We start from the raw sequence: 16391 nt of genomic DNA, 5'->3' as shown, positions 1-16391 counted from the left end.
TCTGCCAGCTTCCTTGATAAATGGTTTGCCGTCCCTTCGCAGTTGACCAACAGCATGTTCATACGGTGAATGAGCCTCTGGTGGCGTTGACGTGAGCTGATAAGCTGCCGAAAAAACAAATAGATTTGGTTTTAGCAGACTTGAATGGGTTTGTCAGATTTGTTTGAAAATGTTCTGTTCAGATTGTTTATATGTGGACAACAAATGTCATCTTAAGGCGCTTCAAAAGTTAAACAGACCATGTTCGTATAGCGTTAGCTTCTTAGCATAATTGCCGAAGTCATATTTTAAAGGGTCAGTGTTATGTAAAATCAACTTTTTTGAGATTTACAGCACATAATGTTATTCCCTGATCAAAAACATACATGGAGTGTTGCTTTGATTGTTTCATGCCTGTTTAAGAAATCCTTTAATCTCCCATCGCAACCATTCAGCTGTGCAAAATGCCTGGGTGGACCCAGAACCGCCTTTGAGTACAAAGCTCCTCCTCTAAGCTCCAGTTTCCAAGTTGCTGAGCACCCCTCCCCAAACTCAACTCCTTCAGACTAGCCAGCAGCAATTAGCAAACACCTGGTGGAACTTCTGAGCTTATCATACGAGCTAATGTTCAGTGAAACACTGGTAAAAACGTTGCTAAAGGTTTAATAGAGGAGCCATGTTGTGACTTCCTGAAGGCGGAGTTTCAGAAAGAGCAGGAGTTTTTAAAGAGACAGAGGCTCAATTTCAAGGCATTAAATTGCAAAGTTAAATTTCTTTTAAGTCATGTTTTTATGAATGAATGTAACATATTTACTTGCTTGTTCCATAAAATGGCACCATGGGGCTGGAAAAAGGCAACACTGCCCCTTTAAAGTTTTCAAAAAACATGCATAAAATATGGAGGAAAAAAAATCATATTTTATAAAACATGATAGGGATTTTGGATTGTTAAGAAGTATCCTGATAGGTTGAGGACATAGGCAGTTAGGCAGGGGAATGCAGCTGTGTAAGGAAATCAGTATTACGCAAATATCTCATTGAGGCCAAATTATGACTGAAGCAAATATGCTATGAAGCTAACGATTGAATAATATAACAACAAGCTAAATCCAAATGTAATTAACACACCACAACATAAGCCTTTAATTATTGGTGCATTAAGATCAAGTTAGATGAAATCCAAATCTGTCATAATGACAGCACATTGAAGTCAAATTCAACTATTTACAAAATGCAAAGCGGTAAAAATGTCAAGGAAACCTGCTGACTGCTTTGCTATTGTCTTATTCTAACAAATTGGGAAAAATAAGTTTGGCTTGAACGAAAGAAACATTTTTTGCTAACTTCAATGAGCAACACTTCAGAAGTGGTTTTACAAATCCTGTGAGTTTTGGAAGAATGTCAAAAAAGTGCAAAATAAGACTTTAGATTATCTTGTCATGAGACAGTATCTCATTATTACGAGCCGTCGCCAGGGTAATGAAATACTAATAAGTAGCGAAGCTAATATGTGACGTTGGATGCGTTTTGCATCGTTTGGATCTGTGGTGGCCTTTTTCCGGAGCCGGGGACATGGATGGAAATGCTGAGGTGTGGAGTTTTGGAGGGTGGTGTCTCCAGTTTAACTGGATGCAGCTTGTTTCATTAAGCTTTTCCTTACCTCATTAACTTCGATTCCATAAACCGCCTCAGCAAAACAGGAGGGAAGACTTAAAGGGCCAGATGGAGTAAAAGAAAGCACAGATTATGTCTGCGAAATCTTTTGCAATTAGGCTGAAATGAGGGAACAAATTGTCTCTAAAGAATTAACCAACAGATCTGAGTAATAGTCGGAAAAGTCCACGTTCGCCAAAACCTGCTTTGACATCCATCCCTCCAGACCAGGCCTGGCACGTTCGGGTGTTCCGGCATGTGTAATATTCACATCTATGTCTGGAAGAACGTGAAAAAAAAGTGACTGTTTTTACTTCCCTCACGCTCTCGCGAATTAACTTCCACTGCAAGGATGTAGTTACAGTAGAAATGACAGCGACACAGTCGGTCGCTCAAGCGAGCTGAAATACAACAGCTGGTTGTAAAGCCCAGATCAGGCCATACAAATGCAAACTGGCCACAGCACAGTGCACTGAGAAAGGTTTAGGCTGTTGGAAAAATGTAAGTATTTTAAAATTTGACAGGTTTTTGTCAAAAAAAATAAATGGAACACGCCTGAGTGGATAGAAGCCGACAAGGGAGAGAAATGTACCTGGGTACAGACTCACAACCCTTTCAAAAAAAACAAAAACGAAACAACACCAGCACCAGTAGGACCTTCTTCCACATTTCATCATGTTACAGCTACAAACCTCCTTGTTCTTTTTTACATGTTAGAAAGTACATGTGGAAAAGTACATGTACTTTTTTATGATTAAGGGTCATTATTGACAATTATGACACTTAGTAGTGCATAATCGTGAAGTGAAAGAAGGATGACAAAACAATGTGTACGAAGGTCTAGAATACGTGTTTATTCACCTCCATTCGCTCTTTTGTCCCGACATAAAATCCAGTGCAACCAATTGCCAGCAGAAGCCACCTAGTTAGTAAACACAGTCCAGCTGCGTGTAATTTAATCAAATTTAATTTAATCAGTGTATATCCAGCTTTGAGGTGAAAGTCTCAGAGGTTTGTTGGAGAACAAAAATGATCATGAAGACCAAAGAACAGCAGATAAGACCGGGAGAGTTAAACAATAAAACATCATCTAGTATTGGACAACTAACAGAGCACTGCTCAGTTTGTTATCTGAGAATGGATAGAACAGGTTACATTTGTAACCTGTCATGTCAGCCGCCCGTTATCTTAACTTTATTCAACTTTATTCTCTTAATATTACGACTTTGTTCTTATAATATTACGACTTTTTAACTTTTTAATCTTTTTTTTCTTAGTGTGCCCTTAATACTCCACTGTAAGCTCACATGCAGATGAAGACCAGCTGAACTGACCCCAGGTTTCCATTAAATTGATTCTAGCTGCGTTTCCATTGACGACATAATTGTGCAAATTGGCATTGCGAAAATAAATTTGCGTAATGGAAACACGGCAATTTCGTAAAAACGCTGCAAAACGTTTTTGCACTAGGATTAGGACGTTTCTCTGCAGTATTGAATTTGGGCTATTTTGCAAAACTGCGGGGTTTTTTCGCATCACATGAGCCACGTGATCGGCAGCTGCATTTTACTACTCTGTGGAAAAAACGAGAGAAAGTAAGATGGCGCAGCACGTTTTAATGACTTATCACGTGATAATGTGATAAGTCACATTATCTCAAAATTATGTTTTTGATAATGTGAGATCGCCGCGATCTCAAAATTATGTTTTTTGGCACTAGAGGAAGGACAAAGTTTCGCGCACACTTGTAACAGAAACGCAGCTAGTGTTGGAGACGAATGCTGAGTGAAAGCTCCTCATGATGCACAGTGATCATCATACATCTTGTCTAAGATGAAATAACATAAACATGTGCAGCTGATGGCGATACAATGACTTTGCAGGATTGGCGGCGCGGTGCCCATCGTGTTCTCGTACTTTGCGGAGGTCTTGGCCAGGGAGAAGCGGGGCGAGCACCTGAGCTGGCTCTGCATGTTCTGGATGATCGGAGGGATTTACGCCTCAGCCATGGCCTGGGCCATCATCCCACACTACGGTGAGTGTCAGCTCTCTCTCACCTGATGTACCAGGATTATTGAAGAGTCGCTTTTATGCGTACATTGAATGTAGAGCTGGACTATATAGCTGAAAAACGTATCACCATATAAATGTTTCAGATCGGTCAATATAGACAATTAGTGATTAGATTTTAGTTTTAAATATCTGAAATATCTGGTGGTGTGACCTTTTTATGTTTAAGCAGTTTTGAGGCCTGGTGACAAAACCAGAAATCTCTGCTGCGCAAGTTATTCAACACTTTGTTGCTAGGTAACCATAGAGCAAGTAAGTTAGTCGTTGTCGCCAATCTGGCTTAGCTAGCCGTGAGAGGTTGACCGGTGAAAGTCTTTTCTCTGCCTATAAATCTCCCAGAATGCTGTGTGGTTCTGGCTTGGAGTTCAGTGAAATTATACATAGTTCCCACATGTCTGAAGCAGAAGTGATCCGCCCCACTGAACCGCCATTTTGGTAGGCAAGAGCAGCACAAAGCACAGTGGAACCAAGGCTTCGAGACCAATAAGAAGAAAGTATATTGACACTCCTGAAAAATGTGCAAGAGAAAAACGCATGAGACACAGAAATGTGGCTTGTTTATTATTGTCATAGCAACTCCATAGCAACTGTCATGACAGTTAGCTGCAGATACCTACCAAGATGTCTGTCAGCTACAAAGTTCCTGGGAGTGTGACATCACATGTCAATGATGTGTTGAATATCCTATCAGACATATTATCCGTTGATATTGATCACGGTGTATATATATACAGTATATATATATATATATATATATTTATTTATTCATTTTCCAGCCCTAACTGAATGTATCTCTGCTGTTAAAGTAATTATTTCCTCAAATGTTGATGTTTTACTTGAATATGTTAAACTGTGGAACTGTACAAAGGTTTGAATTGAATTCATAATGAAGTGCTCAGAAATTACAGCTGAAATTAGACTAAACTTTACCTGGTTTACATCTGATAAGATTACTTAGATTATTTCTATTTGCTTCGTACCAGAATGCTAAGAGAAGATTTAGAGATGTTTAGTAACTCTCTACAAAATTCAGATTTTAACTGTGGTCAATATGGTCACAATGAAGAGTGGATTAACAAAAATAGGATGCTAAGACTAAGTTAAAACATACCTGGTGTTACTTAGGGGTTATTCCGGCTAATGTTTCCGCTAAGCTATCGGCTTCCCACTTGGTTGCACTCTTGTCTTGTAGCAAGTAGGTCCGTGACAGGACAATGACTGTTTGGTCATTTGAAAACTCTAAATTATACAGCATTTCGCCTGGATTAAAACTGGTAAACGTTTCTGATATTTTCAACATGTTGTCAGACTTAAACATGTTTTTTTTATTAGGGATGTGTAGACTTTTGAGAGCCGCTGTTTATCAAATTGCTCACGGTTCCTTCCTCGACTTCAACCGACGCGAAGAAGCAGAGTGTGAAAGTTCGAGTAAGACTAACACACAAGTCTTTTCTTCTGCAGTGAGCAGCATCACTCTCTGTCTATTGTGTAGCATCCCCTGGGGTCTCCGTCCTACACTGTAGAGATCTTTTACGCCATAATAAAAAGCCATTACACTAACCAAGTGTGAGGGGTGGAGGTAAAACTGTGGATGACTTTTTATAGATCTGCAAATGGGTGAAATACCTTGAGCAAAATAAGACTGCATTAGTTAAGAATCAAGAGACAGAGAGAGAAGCTGGACCGTTGGATAAGAGAGCCAGCGTGGCTCGAGCCTGCAGGAATAATTTAGGACATAATGAAATGTTAATGACATTTCTAATGACTAGGATACAAACACGAAAAAAAACCCCAAAAAAAACAGCTGAATGGGTTTTAATGTCAGGCTGAAGTCCATACATTATTATATGACACATAATATGTGGAGGGCATTGCATATCATTTCCCATTTGCAGGGATTATTTACAAAGCAGGCAGCCTTCAGGGAACAAGCAGATAGCAGGTGGCTCTGTAGGTGGAGCAGCAGCAAAAGGCAACGCAGCAGACATGAAACAAAAATATTCAGACCTTGAACTTTTAAAAGTTAAATTAAATTATGTAAAATCCAACTTATCTGAGCTTTACGTACATCATGTTATAATGTTGTTCTTTCATCAAAAACATACTTGGAGTGTTGCTTTGATTCTTTCATGCCTCTGAGAGAAATCCTTTCATCTCCCATGGCGACCATTCAGGGTGGACCTGGGTGGACCCAGCTCCGCCTTCGAGGACGACGCTCCTCCTCGAAGCTGCAGTTTCTAAACTTCAAAGTAACCCTCCCCCACTCAGTTCCTTCAGACTAGCCAGCAGCAATTAGCAAACACCTGGTGGAACTGCTGAGCTCATTATACGAGCTACTTCTCAGTGAAACGCTGGTAAAAATGTTGTTAAAGGGTTAATAGAGCAGCCTAGTTGTGATGACTTCCTGAAAGCGAGTTTCAGAAAGAGCAGGAGTTTCTTAAAGAGACAGAGGTGTCAAATTACAAAGTCGCATTTCTTTTAAGTCATATTTTACATATGTAGCATTTCATGACAACTGAAGTTAACAAACTTTCTGTGTTTTAAAAAAAGGAAGTATGACCATGATTTTTTTTTTTAAAGTTTGAATTTTAATGAGCTGGATCTGAAGATTACTGTGAGGTTTGATCACAGGAAAATGTGAAAAAGACCTTTTCTCCAAGGGCTTCGACATTTGTTATTGTAAATTAAGTTAAGAAAAGAAAACATGTGGAACACATAAGCGTCATTCAGGTACTGTGAAATCTTCAGTTAGAGAAAAATGTTTAATGTCATTTATTCCTAATCAATATTTGTTATGTTGATTTCACAGCAGTTTATGGAGCAGCACCAAAAAATATATATATATAAATTTATACCTTAGGTGTTTGTTGCTGCAGGGTCACGGATGAGGTGTGCGTCAGCTGATCAGAGCCAAACGAGCAAAATAAAATCAATCTGGTGCGGAGGGCTGAAAATCAAGGAAAAGGAGCAAAGGAAAAAAGATTAGGAGGATGAGAGCTGTAGCGTGTTCCTGATTTATGTGGCCTGTGTCAGAGATAATCGAAAGGTGAGGGTATACTGCAGAGGACTGAAGGGACGTAAAGAGAAAACAAAAGAGAGAGAACCTGTAAAAGGAGAGGAGGAGAAAGTGATGCATGAGGAGGAGTCTTTTCTGTTTTCAGGGCTGCGTTGATGGGATATAATGAACTCGGTTCCTGGATTCTCGCCAGCAGCACGCTGACTCCGCTGGGACTATTATATGGACGCGTGACTGTATAGATGTGTTGACATCGCCGTGATAAAGCACCTTTAGTGGGAAGTGTTAAGTAAAAAATGTCTGAGGAAATTTTTCGGGGGCTGAAACAATGCCTGAAGACAATGTTACATAAAAATAGCTCAAAGTGTCGGTGGCAGGTACTTTTTGCTACGAGGTGTTCTGTTTTCTACCATAAAGCAAATTAACTCCAACATCAACAATACATGATCAATGGAAGAAAAAAAAAGAGTGAATACAGCTTTACCCAACTCTCGCATGCATAACCCAGGTTGGGAAAGTTTTGTGCCAACAAATTCAAAGAATTAATTTTCTCACATCTACTCAGTTTCCTCTGAAAGGAGTACGATTTCAAATAATCTTGGTCATTTTGTTTAATCACTGATCATTTTCAGCAGTTTTGATCCCCATTTGAACACACTAGCTAACTCAAACGGGGATCAGAACTGCAACTGGAATAAGAGTTTATTACACTGGTTATAGAATATAAAACTAAACTGAGTCAATTGAGATTTTTATTTTTAAATATTTTATTTTTAAATTTTATTTTAAAAAATATTTGCTAAAGTACTTCATTAACAAGAGGAATAAAGTGTTATGCAATGGTTACAGTTCACCGCCTGATCTATTTGTGGTTCAGTTTTCATGAAATTAACATTGATTTCTGCATTAATTTGCAGAAAATCCACATATTCTCAGTTCTTTTTGTACAGTGTGGCAAAAAATATATTAAAAAAATGCAGCTTGGGAAACTGGAATACCAAAGCTAATGGTCCATTTGTTACTGTACCATAATAAATGGAACATTGACCAACATGTATGATGTGCATAGATGTTTTTAACGACGACACTTGATAAAGTAGCAAAATGTAACGTTTGCTACTGGTTTCTGATCGCAGGTTGTTTTTACTTTTGTGTTTTTATGATGTAAAGCACTTTGAACTCCCTTGTTGCTGAAATGTGATATACAAATAAATTTGGTTGATTGAGACGCTTATTGGCTGGTGGTTGCGAAGTAGCCAATATAGGAGCGTTATTTATTTTCCTCGGTGCTGATTAGCTTTTACTCCCAAGAGCAGTGATAAGAAAGACTGTAGATATTATGCGTGTTTCAACAGCTTTGTAAAGGACGTAGGAACTCTTTTGGTGAATAAAAAGGTTCTGGTGAGTACATGTACTAACAAACACGAAGGCTCCATGTCTGTCTTAGCTTACAGATAATATTTTGCTAGTTCGGCAGTAAGTGCTGCAGTACATAGCACTGAAATTGAGTAAAGTATTCAAAAATTGTAAGAGCTAGTTAAAGCTTGTGGCTTATTATTGTCATAGAAACTCCATAGCAACCGCCTATCAAGATGACTGTCAGTTACAAAGTTTAATGTCACATGAGAAGTGTATACACTTGTGAGGCTATATAGCATCATTTTTAGCACAAGTGACATGTAATGCATCTCCAGGGTCTTTGTAAGATGTTTACATTTTATTGACTGTGTCAATATACACACACACATACCAACATCTCTACAATCCTCATTTTTGTCAATCTTCAAACGAGAACTAGAACCCAAAAAAATGTGAGCCATGTTCCCTGGTGTTTTTAGCTGAGTAAATACAAAAGAGGCACAGACGCACGTAAAGATGAAATGTTTATTTTAGCTGTAACTCTGCGCCATTTAACCAAACGTACAGGCTTCGTTTAAAAGCGCGCTAACTTTGTTTGCGTGAGTGATGGCGGGAATGCCGAGAGCGGCTGCTGATGGAGGTCAATTGATCCGACGCCGGTGTTTCAACACGTTCTTTTTTTTTTTTTTCTCCAAGATGCAGTGACGTGTGGGTAGTAGGTTCCGCCGCAGTGCTCGCTGCATTGACTAGTGGACAAAGGCCAAATAGTATGCGAGCAAGTTCGAGAGTGAGAACCGTTTTGTCTTTTTTGTGTTTTCTTTTATTATGTTGAAGCTCACAGGAAACAAAAGGACAGAGTCATTTCAAGAAGCAAAACATCAAATGTTCTGCGTTTAAGGTCGTTTTTTTTCTGCCATTTCTCTGATGAACACCGCAATGATTAGAATTAATCTCATACCGTGAACAATGGCCAAGGACAGTGTGTGTGCATGTAGGGGTGTGTATGTGTGTGTGTGCATGTAGGGGTGTGTATGTGTGTGTGTGCATGTAGGTGTGTGTGTGTGAGGGTGTGTGTGTGTGTGTGTGTGTCTGTGCTTTAACTACGCTCACTTCCTGTAGAGTCGGGGACATAAATCTTGCTGAGTTTCGGAATCAGTCAGCCGTTCCCTCCAGTCCATTATAGCTATAATTCCCCTAATGAGGTTTGTACTCTTACAAGCTGCACCGATACGTTTATTGCCTACATGTTTCTGCGCTGCGGCTATTTTGGTGACGTGCAGGTGGATTAAATCCAGACAGAGTTATTTTAAAACGAAAAAACTCGATGTGGCGTCCAAACCGTCGGAGGTGGAGGACCCCGAGTCGGGTTCCATCATCAGAGGTCACTTTAAATGAGGCACTCTAAAACTTAATCGGTTCTCCTTACTCGAAATATATATTCAAACTTGTTGCCTTTCAATTTTTAATTTTTTGTTATATTAACTTGTGAAATTTTAGTGAGCATGACTTAATAAATGTGAGTATGTTATTACTTAAAAGGCACCTTTTTATGAAAATAAACTCTGAAGCTTTCTGAAGGCACTTTTTTTTCTTATTTACTGGAAACTGTATATATAAAAATAAAATTGCTTGATTGAAACAGTTTTTTGCTACTGCTTTTTATTTGTGTCTCTATTTAAACTTTAACAGAATATGAAATGTGTGATATTTTGCTTACTATTCAGTGAGCAAGGCTACACCCTGAGGCAGAACGGTCATTAAAAATTAAAATACAACTCACTGATGGTGCAGTTTTATGCAAATGTAAATGCTAAGAAAACCTAGCTAATAGGAGCGGCACTGCTCTGAAAGTAGTGCCTTTTTTTAAGGCAAAAAAGAGTTTACCTTATTGCCTTAACATCTTAAAACACATTATTGTGACTTATAAAAAAGTGGTTTAATTAGTTGCTGCTGTTGTTGGCACAATGCCTTGTGGGATACCTTCCTGGCCAATCCGCACTGTCACATAAACTAAAATAAGTACATTTTAAAAACATTTTTACCCCCAAAACTTCTCAACTTATTTAAACCAAGTGATTTTTACAACTACGTTAAAAAAAAAAAGAAGAAAGAAGTTGAATCCAGTAAATTTATTTGATTAAAGCCAACATTGAAATTCAATGTGACCCAGAAATTCACTGGACTTTGACAAAAGTCAAGTTATATTCACTCATCTTTCTCAATTAAATTCAATGTTTTGATTTACAGTGTACTTGGTCCTCCTGGTCTTTTCTTGCTCAATGAACGGTTTAAACATTTATACGCGTTCACATCGAGTTACCCGCCGTCATTTAAGGATAAATATTACAGTGAACTGATTTATTTTTTTTTTAACATCAATTTTAAAACCTGAGTTATGGCCACTGATCCATGTTAGAATTAATTGGACCGATTTGTGATTGTGATGAAATTGACTGAAACAGATTATTCATTTCTGCATTTATTTCTCTTTGCGATTCCTGCTTGGAGTACTGGACATACTGCACCACTTTGTTTTTTTGTCCCACATGACAATGTGGTGGGTCTGCTTTGAAACCAATATCCACAGGCCTTAGAGAACACCTGAGGTAAAAATAAAGCAGGAAAAGGAAGTAGCAGAAGCAACTGCAACCCTTGAGTCAGTGCCGCCAACGCAGGTTCAGTTCTGTCGAGACTGAACAGGGCAGACGTTGCTGACCAGAGAGTTAAACTGATTTCCTTGGTGAGTTCGACATGTGCTGCTTCTCTCCAAAACGTAACACCATCCGTGTTCTCTAGAGAAGAAAAACGCCAATTCATTCTATTGTTTACCAATGTCTTTCATGTATACATGATAAAACAATAAATTACTCGCTAATACCAATAGAAATTATATTAATTTATCAAACTTTGTTATGAATTGTGGATCATTAGATGATGGCCTTCATCTCCTGGGTGCAGAATGTGTTTGGGAAAATGGCAAACTGGACTTAGAGACATTTTGTTCTGATCACATCTTACAAAAATCTACATGGCACATATGATCGAGATAGAAAATTTGACTTTATTACGCTGCTCTTAATACGACTTAGGCTTTTTATTTTAGTATTTTTTTAAAGCAATGTGTGCATCCTTTGCATGAATTCTGAATGGGTTTTGTTGAGCGCTAACATGCATCTTATGTACAGGACTTGCGGGACATGAAGGCGCTTCTCCCGACTTGCTGAAAAAGTTTCAAATTCTCTGAAGTTCACTGCCTGCTTTCCTTAAATTGTGTTTTGAAATGTTTTCTACATGCTTACTTGAAGTTCATTTATTGATTTGCTCGGTACAACATGGTGTCATGGTAGCAAAGCATCTCTGTTCTTACAAAAATAACCTTGATAAAGGTAAATAACACGTTCATGTTCATGTGTAATTTACGTCGAATGGATATTTTTATAAGCTACTTTCATTGATGTATATTTGCATGAAAAACCAGATTAAAGCAGAAAAATGTTTTTTTTTTTTTTTTTACTATTTATACATTATTTATGTTGAGGAGTCTCGTACAGCTCCGCAGCATCAAAATCACCGGCTTGTTAGTTTGTGCAAACAGCTGGAATAATCACTTTCAAAACCAACAACAACAGATTGATAACAGTAATAAAACATCTGCATCAGGCCTGACACTGTGAATCTAAGGAGAAATAAAAACACTAAATGTGCTGATTGTCTGCATGGACACAAAGAAAGTTGCTGACTTAGAGATTAATTCATCCGAGGATGCTTCACAAAACATCTGTCTGTTTAGGATTCACGTTAAAATTTGCAGCATTTAAAGGAAATGAATGTTTTAAAGCTGGTGTTTTCTGGTATTATCAATTTTGCTCTCAAATGGCATTCTGCACATGCCCGGCTCTGTGTGCAGGGTGGAGTTTCAGCATGGGGTCAGCCTACCAGTTCCACAGCTGGAGAGTGTTTGTGGTGGTCTGTGCGCTGCCGTGCGTCTCCGCAGTGGTTGCTCTCACTTTTATGCCCGAGAGCCCCCGCTTCTTCCTGGAGGTAAAACTCACCCAATGTTGTTCTACTAGCAGCGCCGACGTTTTGTTTTAACATCAACGAGTTTCTATGGAATTTTCTTTCTTTTTTTTTTTTTTTTTAGCATCAACAACTTTTGCGAAAAGGCTAAATACAATGAACCAATACTACTGACAGTTATTAGCTGCGCTTCCATTACAAATTTACGCAAAACTGGGTCGATATTACACTAATGTGGAAAACCCCCACAATTTTACAACTGCAATGCTTCCATTAAGTGAGAAACGTAATTAAAATCACACATGAATAAATTTGTTCACGCTATAAGTTGGTAAAAAAAAACAAACAACTGCTGCAATCGTCATCCAAGTACTACTTCCTGTCGTCTTCTTCTTCATTTCCGCCAGTCGTAACATCCAGTTGTTGATCACATGACTTATGTGACGTGAAAAGCGTGTTTCCTTTGCAGTTTTGCAAAATATACAAATTTCGATGCGGCTGAAAAATCACCTTATTATCCAAGCGCTAAAACCTTTCATTGAAAACCAGAGTTGTTTCCGAAATTTTCATTGTTCCATTAAGCAAATTTAGTAAGGCTTCATGAATATTTATGACTGTTGACATAAAGTGTCATTTGGAAAATCATCCATCCATCCATCCATCTTCTTCCGCTTATCCGAGGTCGGGTCGCGGGGGTAGCAGCTTCAGAAGGGAGGCCCAGACTTCCCTCTCCCCAGCCACTTCTTCCAGCTCCTCCGGGGGAATCCCGAGGCGTTCCCAGGCCAGCCGAGAGACATAGTCCCTCCAGCGTGTCCTGGGTCTTCCCCGGGGCCTCCTCCCGGTGGGACGTGCCCGGAACACCTCACCAGGGAGGCGTCCAGGAGGCATCCTGACCAGATGCCCAAGCCACCTCAACTGGCTCCTCTCGATGTGAAGGAGCAGCGGCTCTACTCTGAGTCCCTCCCGGATGACTGAGCTTCTCACCCTATCTCTAAGGGAGAGCCCAGCCACCCTACGGAGAAAACCCATTTCGGCCGCTTGTATCCGCGATCTCGTTCTTTCGGTCATGACCCAAAGCTCATGACCATAGATGAGGGTGGGAACGTAGATCGACCGGTAAATCGAGAGCTTCGCTTTTTGGCTCAGCTCTCTCTTCACCACGACGGACCGGTACAGCGCCCGCTTGACAGCAGACGCTGCGCCAATCCGCCTGTCGATCTCCCGCTCCCTTCTTCCCCCATTCGTGAACAAGATCCCGAGATACTTAAACTCCTCCACTTGGGGCAGGACACCCCCCCTGACCCGGAGAAGGCACTCTACCCTTTTCCGGCTCAAGACCATGGCCTCGGATTTGGAGGCACTGATCCCCATCCCGGCCGCTTCACACTCGGCTGCGAACCGATCCAGCGAGAGCTGCAGATCACGATCTGATGAAGCCAAAAGGACCACATCGTCTGCGAAAAGCAGAGATGAGATCCTGAGGCCACCAAATCGGATCCCCTCAACACCTTGGCTGCGCCTAGAAATTCTGTCCATGAAAGTGATGAACAGAATCGGTGACAAAGGGCAGCCCTGGCGGAGTCCAACTCTCACCGGAAATGAGCCCGACTTACTGCCAGCAATGCGGACCAGACTCTGACACCGGTCATACAGGGACCTGACAGCCCGTATCAAAGGGCCCGGTACCCCATACTCCCAGAGAACCCCCCACAGGGCTCCCCGAGGGACACGGTCGAACGCCTTCTCCAAGTCCACAAAACACATGTAGACTGGTTGGGCGAACTCCCATGCACCCTCCAGGACCCTGCTGAGGGTGTAGAGCTGGTCCAGTGTTCCACGACCAGGACGAAAACCACACTGCTCTTCCTGAATCCGAGGTTCGACTATCCGACGGACCCTCCTCTCCAGGACCCCTGAATAGACCTTGCCAGGGAGGCTTAAGAGTGTGACCCCTCTATAATTGGAGCACACCCTCCGGTCCCCCTTTTTGAACAGAGGGACCACCACCCCAGTCTGCCAATCCAGGGGAACTGCCCCCGATGTCCATGCGATATTGCAGAGTCGCGTCAACCAACACAACCCTACAACATCCAGAGCCTTAAGGAACTCCGGGCGGATCTCATCCACCCCCGGGGCCTTGCCACCGAGGAGCTTTTTAACCACCTCGGCGACCTCGCCCCCAGAGATTGGAGAGCCCAACCCAGAGTCCCCAGGCTCCGCTTCCTCAGTGGAAGGCATGTTGGTGGGATTGAGGAGGTCTTCGAAGTACTCTGCCCACCGGCCCACAACGTCCCGAGTAGAGGTCAGCAGCACACCATCCCCACTATAAACAGTGTTGGTGCTGCACCGCTTCCCCCCCCTGAGACGCCGGATGGTGGACCAGAATCGCCTCGAAGCCGTGCGGAAGTCTTTCTCCATGGCCTCTCCAAACTCCTCCCACACCCGAGTTTTTGCCTCAGCAACCGCCCGAGCCGCATGCCGCTTCGCCCGCCGGTACCCATCAGCTGCTTCCGGAGTCCCACAGGCCAAAAAGGCTCGATAGGACTCCTTCTTCAGCCTGACGGCATCCCTCACCGAAGGTGTCCACCAACGGGTTCGAGGGTTGCCGCCGCGACAGGCACCGACAACCTTGCGGCCACAGCTCCGATCGGCCGCCTCGACAATGGAGGCACGGAACACGGTCCACTCAGACTCCATGTCCCCCACCTCCCCCGGGACGTGTTCGAAGTTTTGCCGGAGATGGGAGTTAAAGCTCCGTCTCACAGGGGATTCCGCCAGACGTTCCCAGCAGACCCTCACAACACGTTTGGGCCTGCCAGGTCTGACCGGCTTTCGCCCCCGCCACCGGAGCCAACTCACCACCAGGTAGTGGTCAGTGGACAGCTCCGCACCTCTCTTCACCCGAGTGTCCAAGACATACGGCCGCAGATCCGATGAAACGATGACAAAGTCGATCATCGAACTGCGGCCTAGGGTGTCCTGGTGCCAAGTGCACATATGGACACCCTTATGCTTGAACATGGTGTCCGTTATGGACAATCCATGGCGAGCACAGAAGTCCAGCAACAGAACACCGCTCGAGTTCAGGTCGGGTGGGCCGTTCCTCCCAACCACGCCCCTCCAGGTCTCACTGTCGTTGCCCACGTGAGCGTTGAAGTCCCCCAGCAGAACAAGGGAGTCCCCAAGAGGAGCACTCTCCAGTACCCCCTCTAAGGACTCCAAAAAGGGTGGGTAATCTGAACTGTCGTTCGGCCCGTAAGCACAAACGACAGTCAGAACCCGTCCCCCCACCCGTAGGCGGAGGGATCCTACCCTCTCGTTCACCGGGGTAAACCCCAACGTACAGGCGCCGAGATGGGGAGCAACAAGTATGCCCACTCCTGCCCGACGTCTCTCTCCCTGGGCAACTCCAGAGTGGAAGTATGTCCAGCCCCTCTCAAGGAGACTGGTTCCAGAACCAGAGCCATGCGTCGAGGTGAGACCGACTATTTCTAGCCGGAACCTCTCGACCTCACGCACTAGCTCCGGCTCCTTCCCCACCAGAGAGGTGACATTCCACGTCCCAAGAGCCAGTTTCTGCAACCGAGGATCGGACCGCCAGGGTCCCCTCCCTTGGCCGCCACCCATCACACAGTGCACCCGACCCCTTTGGCCCCTCCCACGAGTGGTGGGCCCATGGGAGGGGGGGCCCATGTTTCCTCTTCGGGCTGAGCCCGGCCGGGCTCCATGGGTAAAAGCCCAGCCACCAGACGCTCGCCATCGTGCCCCCCCTCCAGGCCTGGCTCCAGAGTGGGGCCCCGGTGACCCGCGTCCGGGCGAGGGAACACCAAGTCCAAGGTTTTCCTTCATCATTGGGGTCTTCGGGCTGCACTTTGTCTGGTCCCTCACCTAGGACCTGTCTGCCTTGGGTGACCCTACCAGGGGCATGAAGCCCCAGACAGCATAGCTCCTAGGATCATTGGGGCACTCAAACCCCTCCACCACGATAAGGTGGCAGCCCATGGAGGAAAATCATGACACTTGTAATACAAAGTTGACATTATTCAAAATGTCTTTGTTGTGACAACTTGACATTAACTAAGATATTATGATCTCACATAAATTTGTTATAAAAGTATCACTGATTAAACTTTAGCTTTAATAACATAAAGCCACATCATTTTTAAAGTTTAATCAGTAAGACATTTTGAATAATGTCAACTTTGTATTAAAAGTGTCATGATTTACCGTATGACACTTTATGACAAGAGTCATAAATATTAAGGAAGACTTACTCATGTTCATGACAGGTGTCATG

The 16391-nt window shown here is 42.7% G+C and overlaps 1 protein-coding gene across 1 annotated transcript in view; it reads left to right on the top strand.

Annotated features, from left to right (window-relative positions):
* The window catches only part of LOC114149278 (synaptic vesicle glycoprotein 2C-like), a 59258-nt gene that overhangs the window by 31152 nt on the left and 11715 nt on the right, over nucleotides 1-16391 (top strand). The window contains exons 4-5 of the mRNA XM_028024991.1: nucleotides 3516-3667; nucleotides 11985-12118. Coding sequence (XP_027880792.1) covers nucleotides 3516-3667; nucleotides 11985-12118 — 286 coding nt within the window. The remainder of the gene's footprint in view (nucleotides 1-3515; nucleotides 3668-11984; nucleotides 12119-16391) is intronic.

The sequence above is a fragment of the Xiphophorus couchianus genome, chromosome 8 (genome assembly GCF_001444195.1).
Source record: "Xiphophorus couchianus chromosome 8, X_couchianus-1.0, whole genome shotgun sequence".
In the NCBI taxonomy this organism is placed as follows: Eukaryota; Metazoa; Chordata; class Actinopteri; order Cyprinodontiformes; family Poeciliidae; genus Xiphophorus; species Xiphophorus couchianus.
This window is presented reverse-complemented; position numbering and strand designations above follow the sequence as displayed.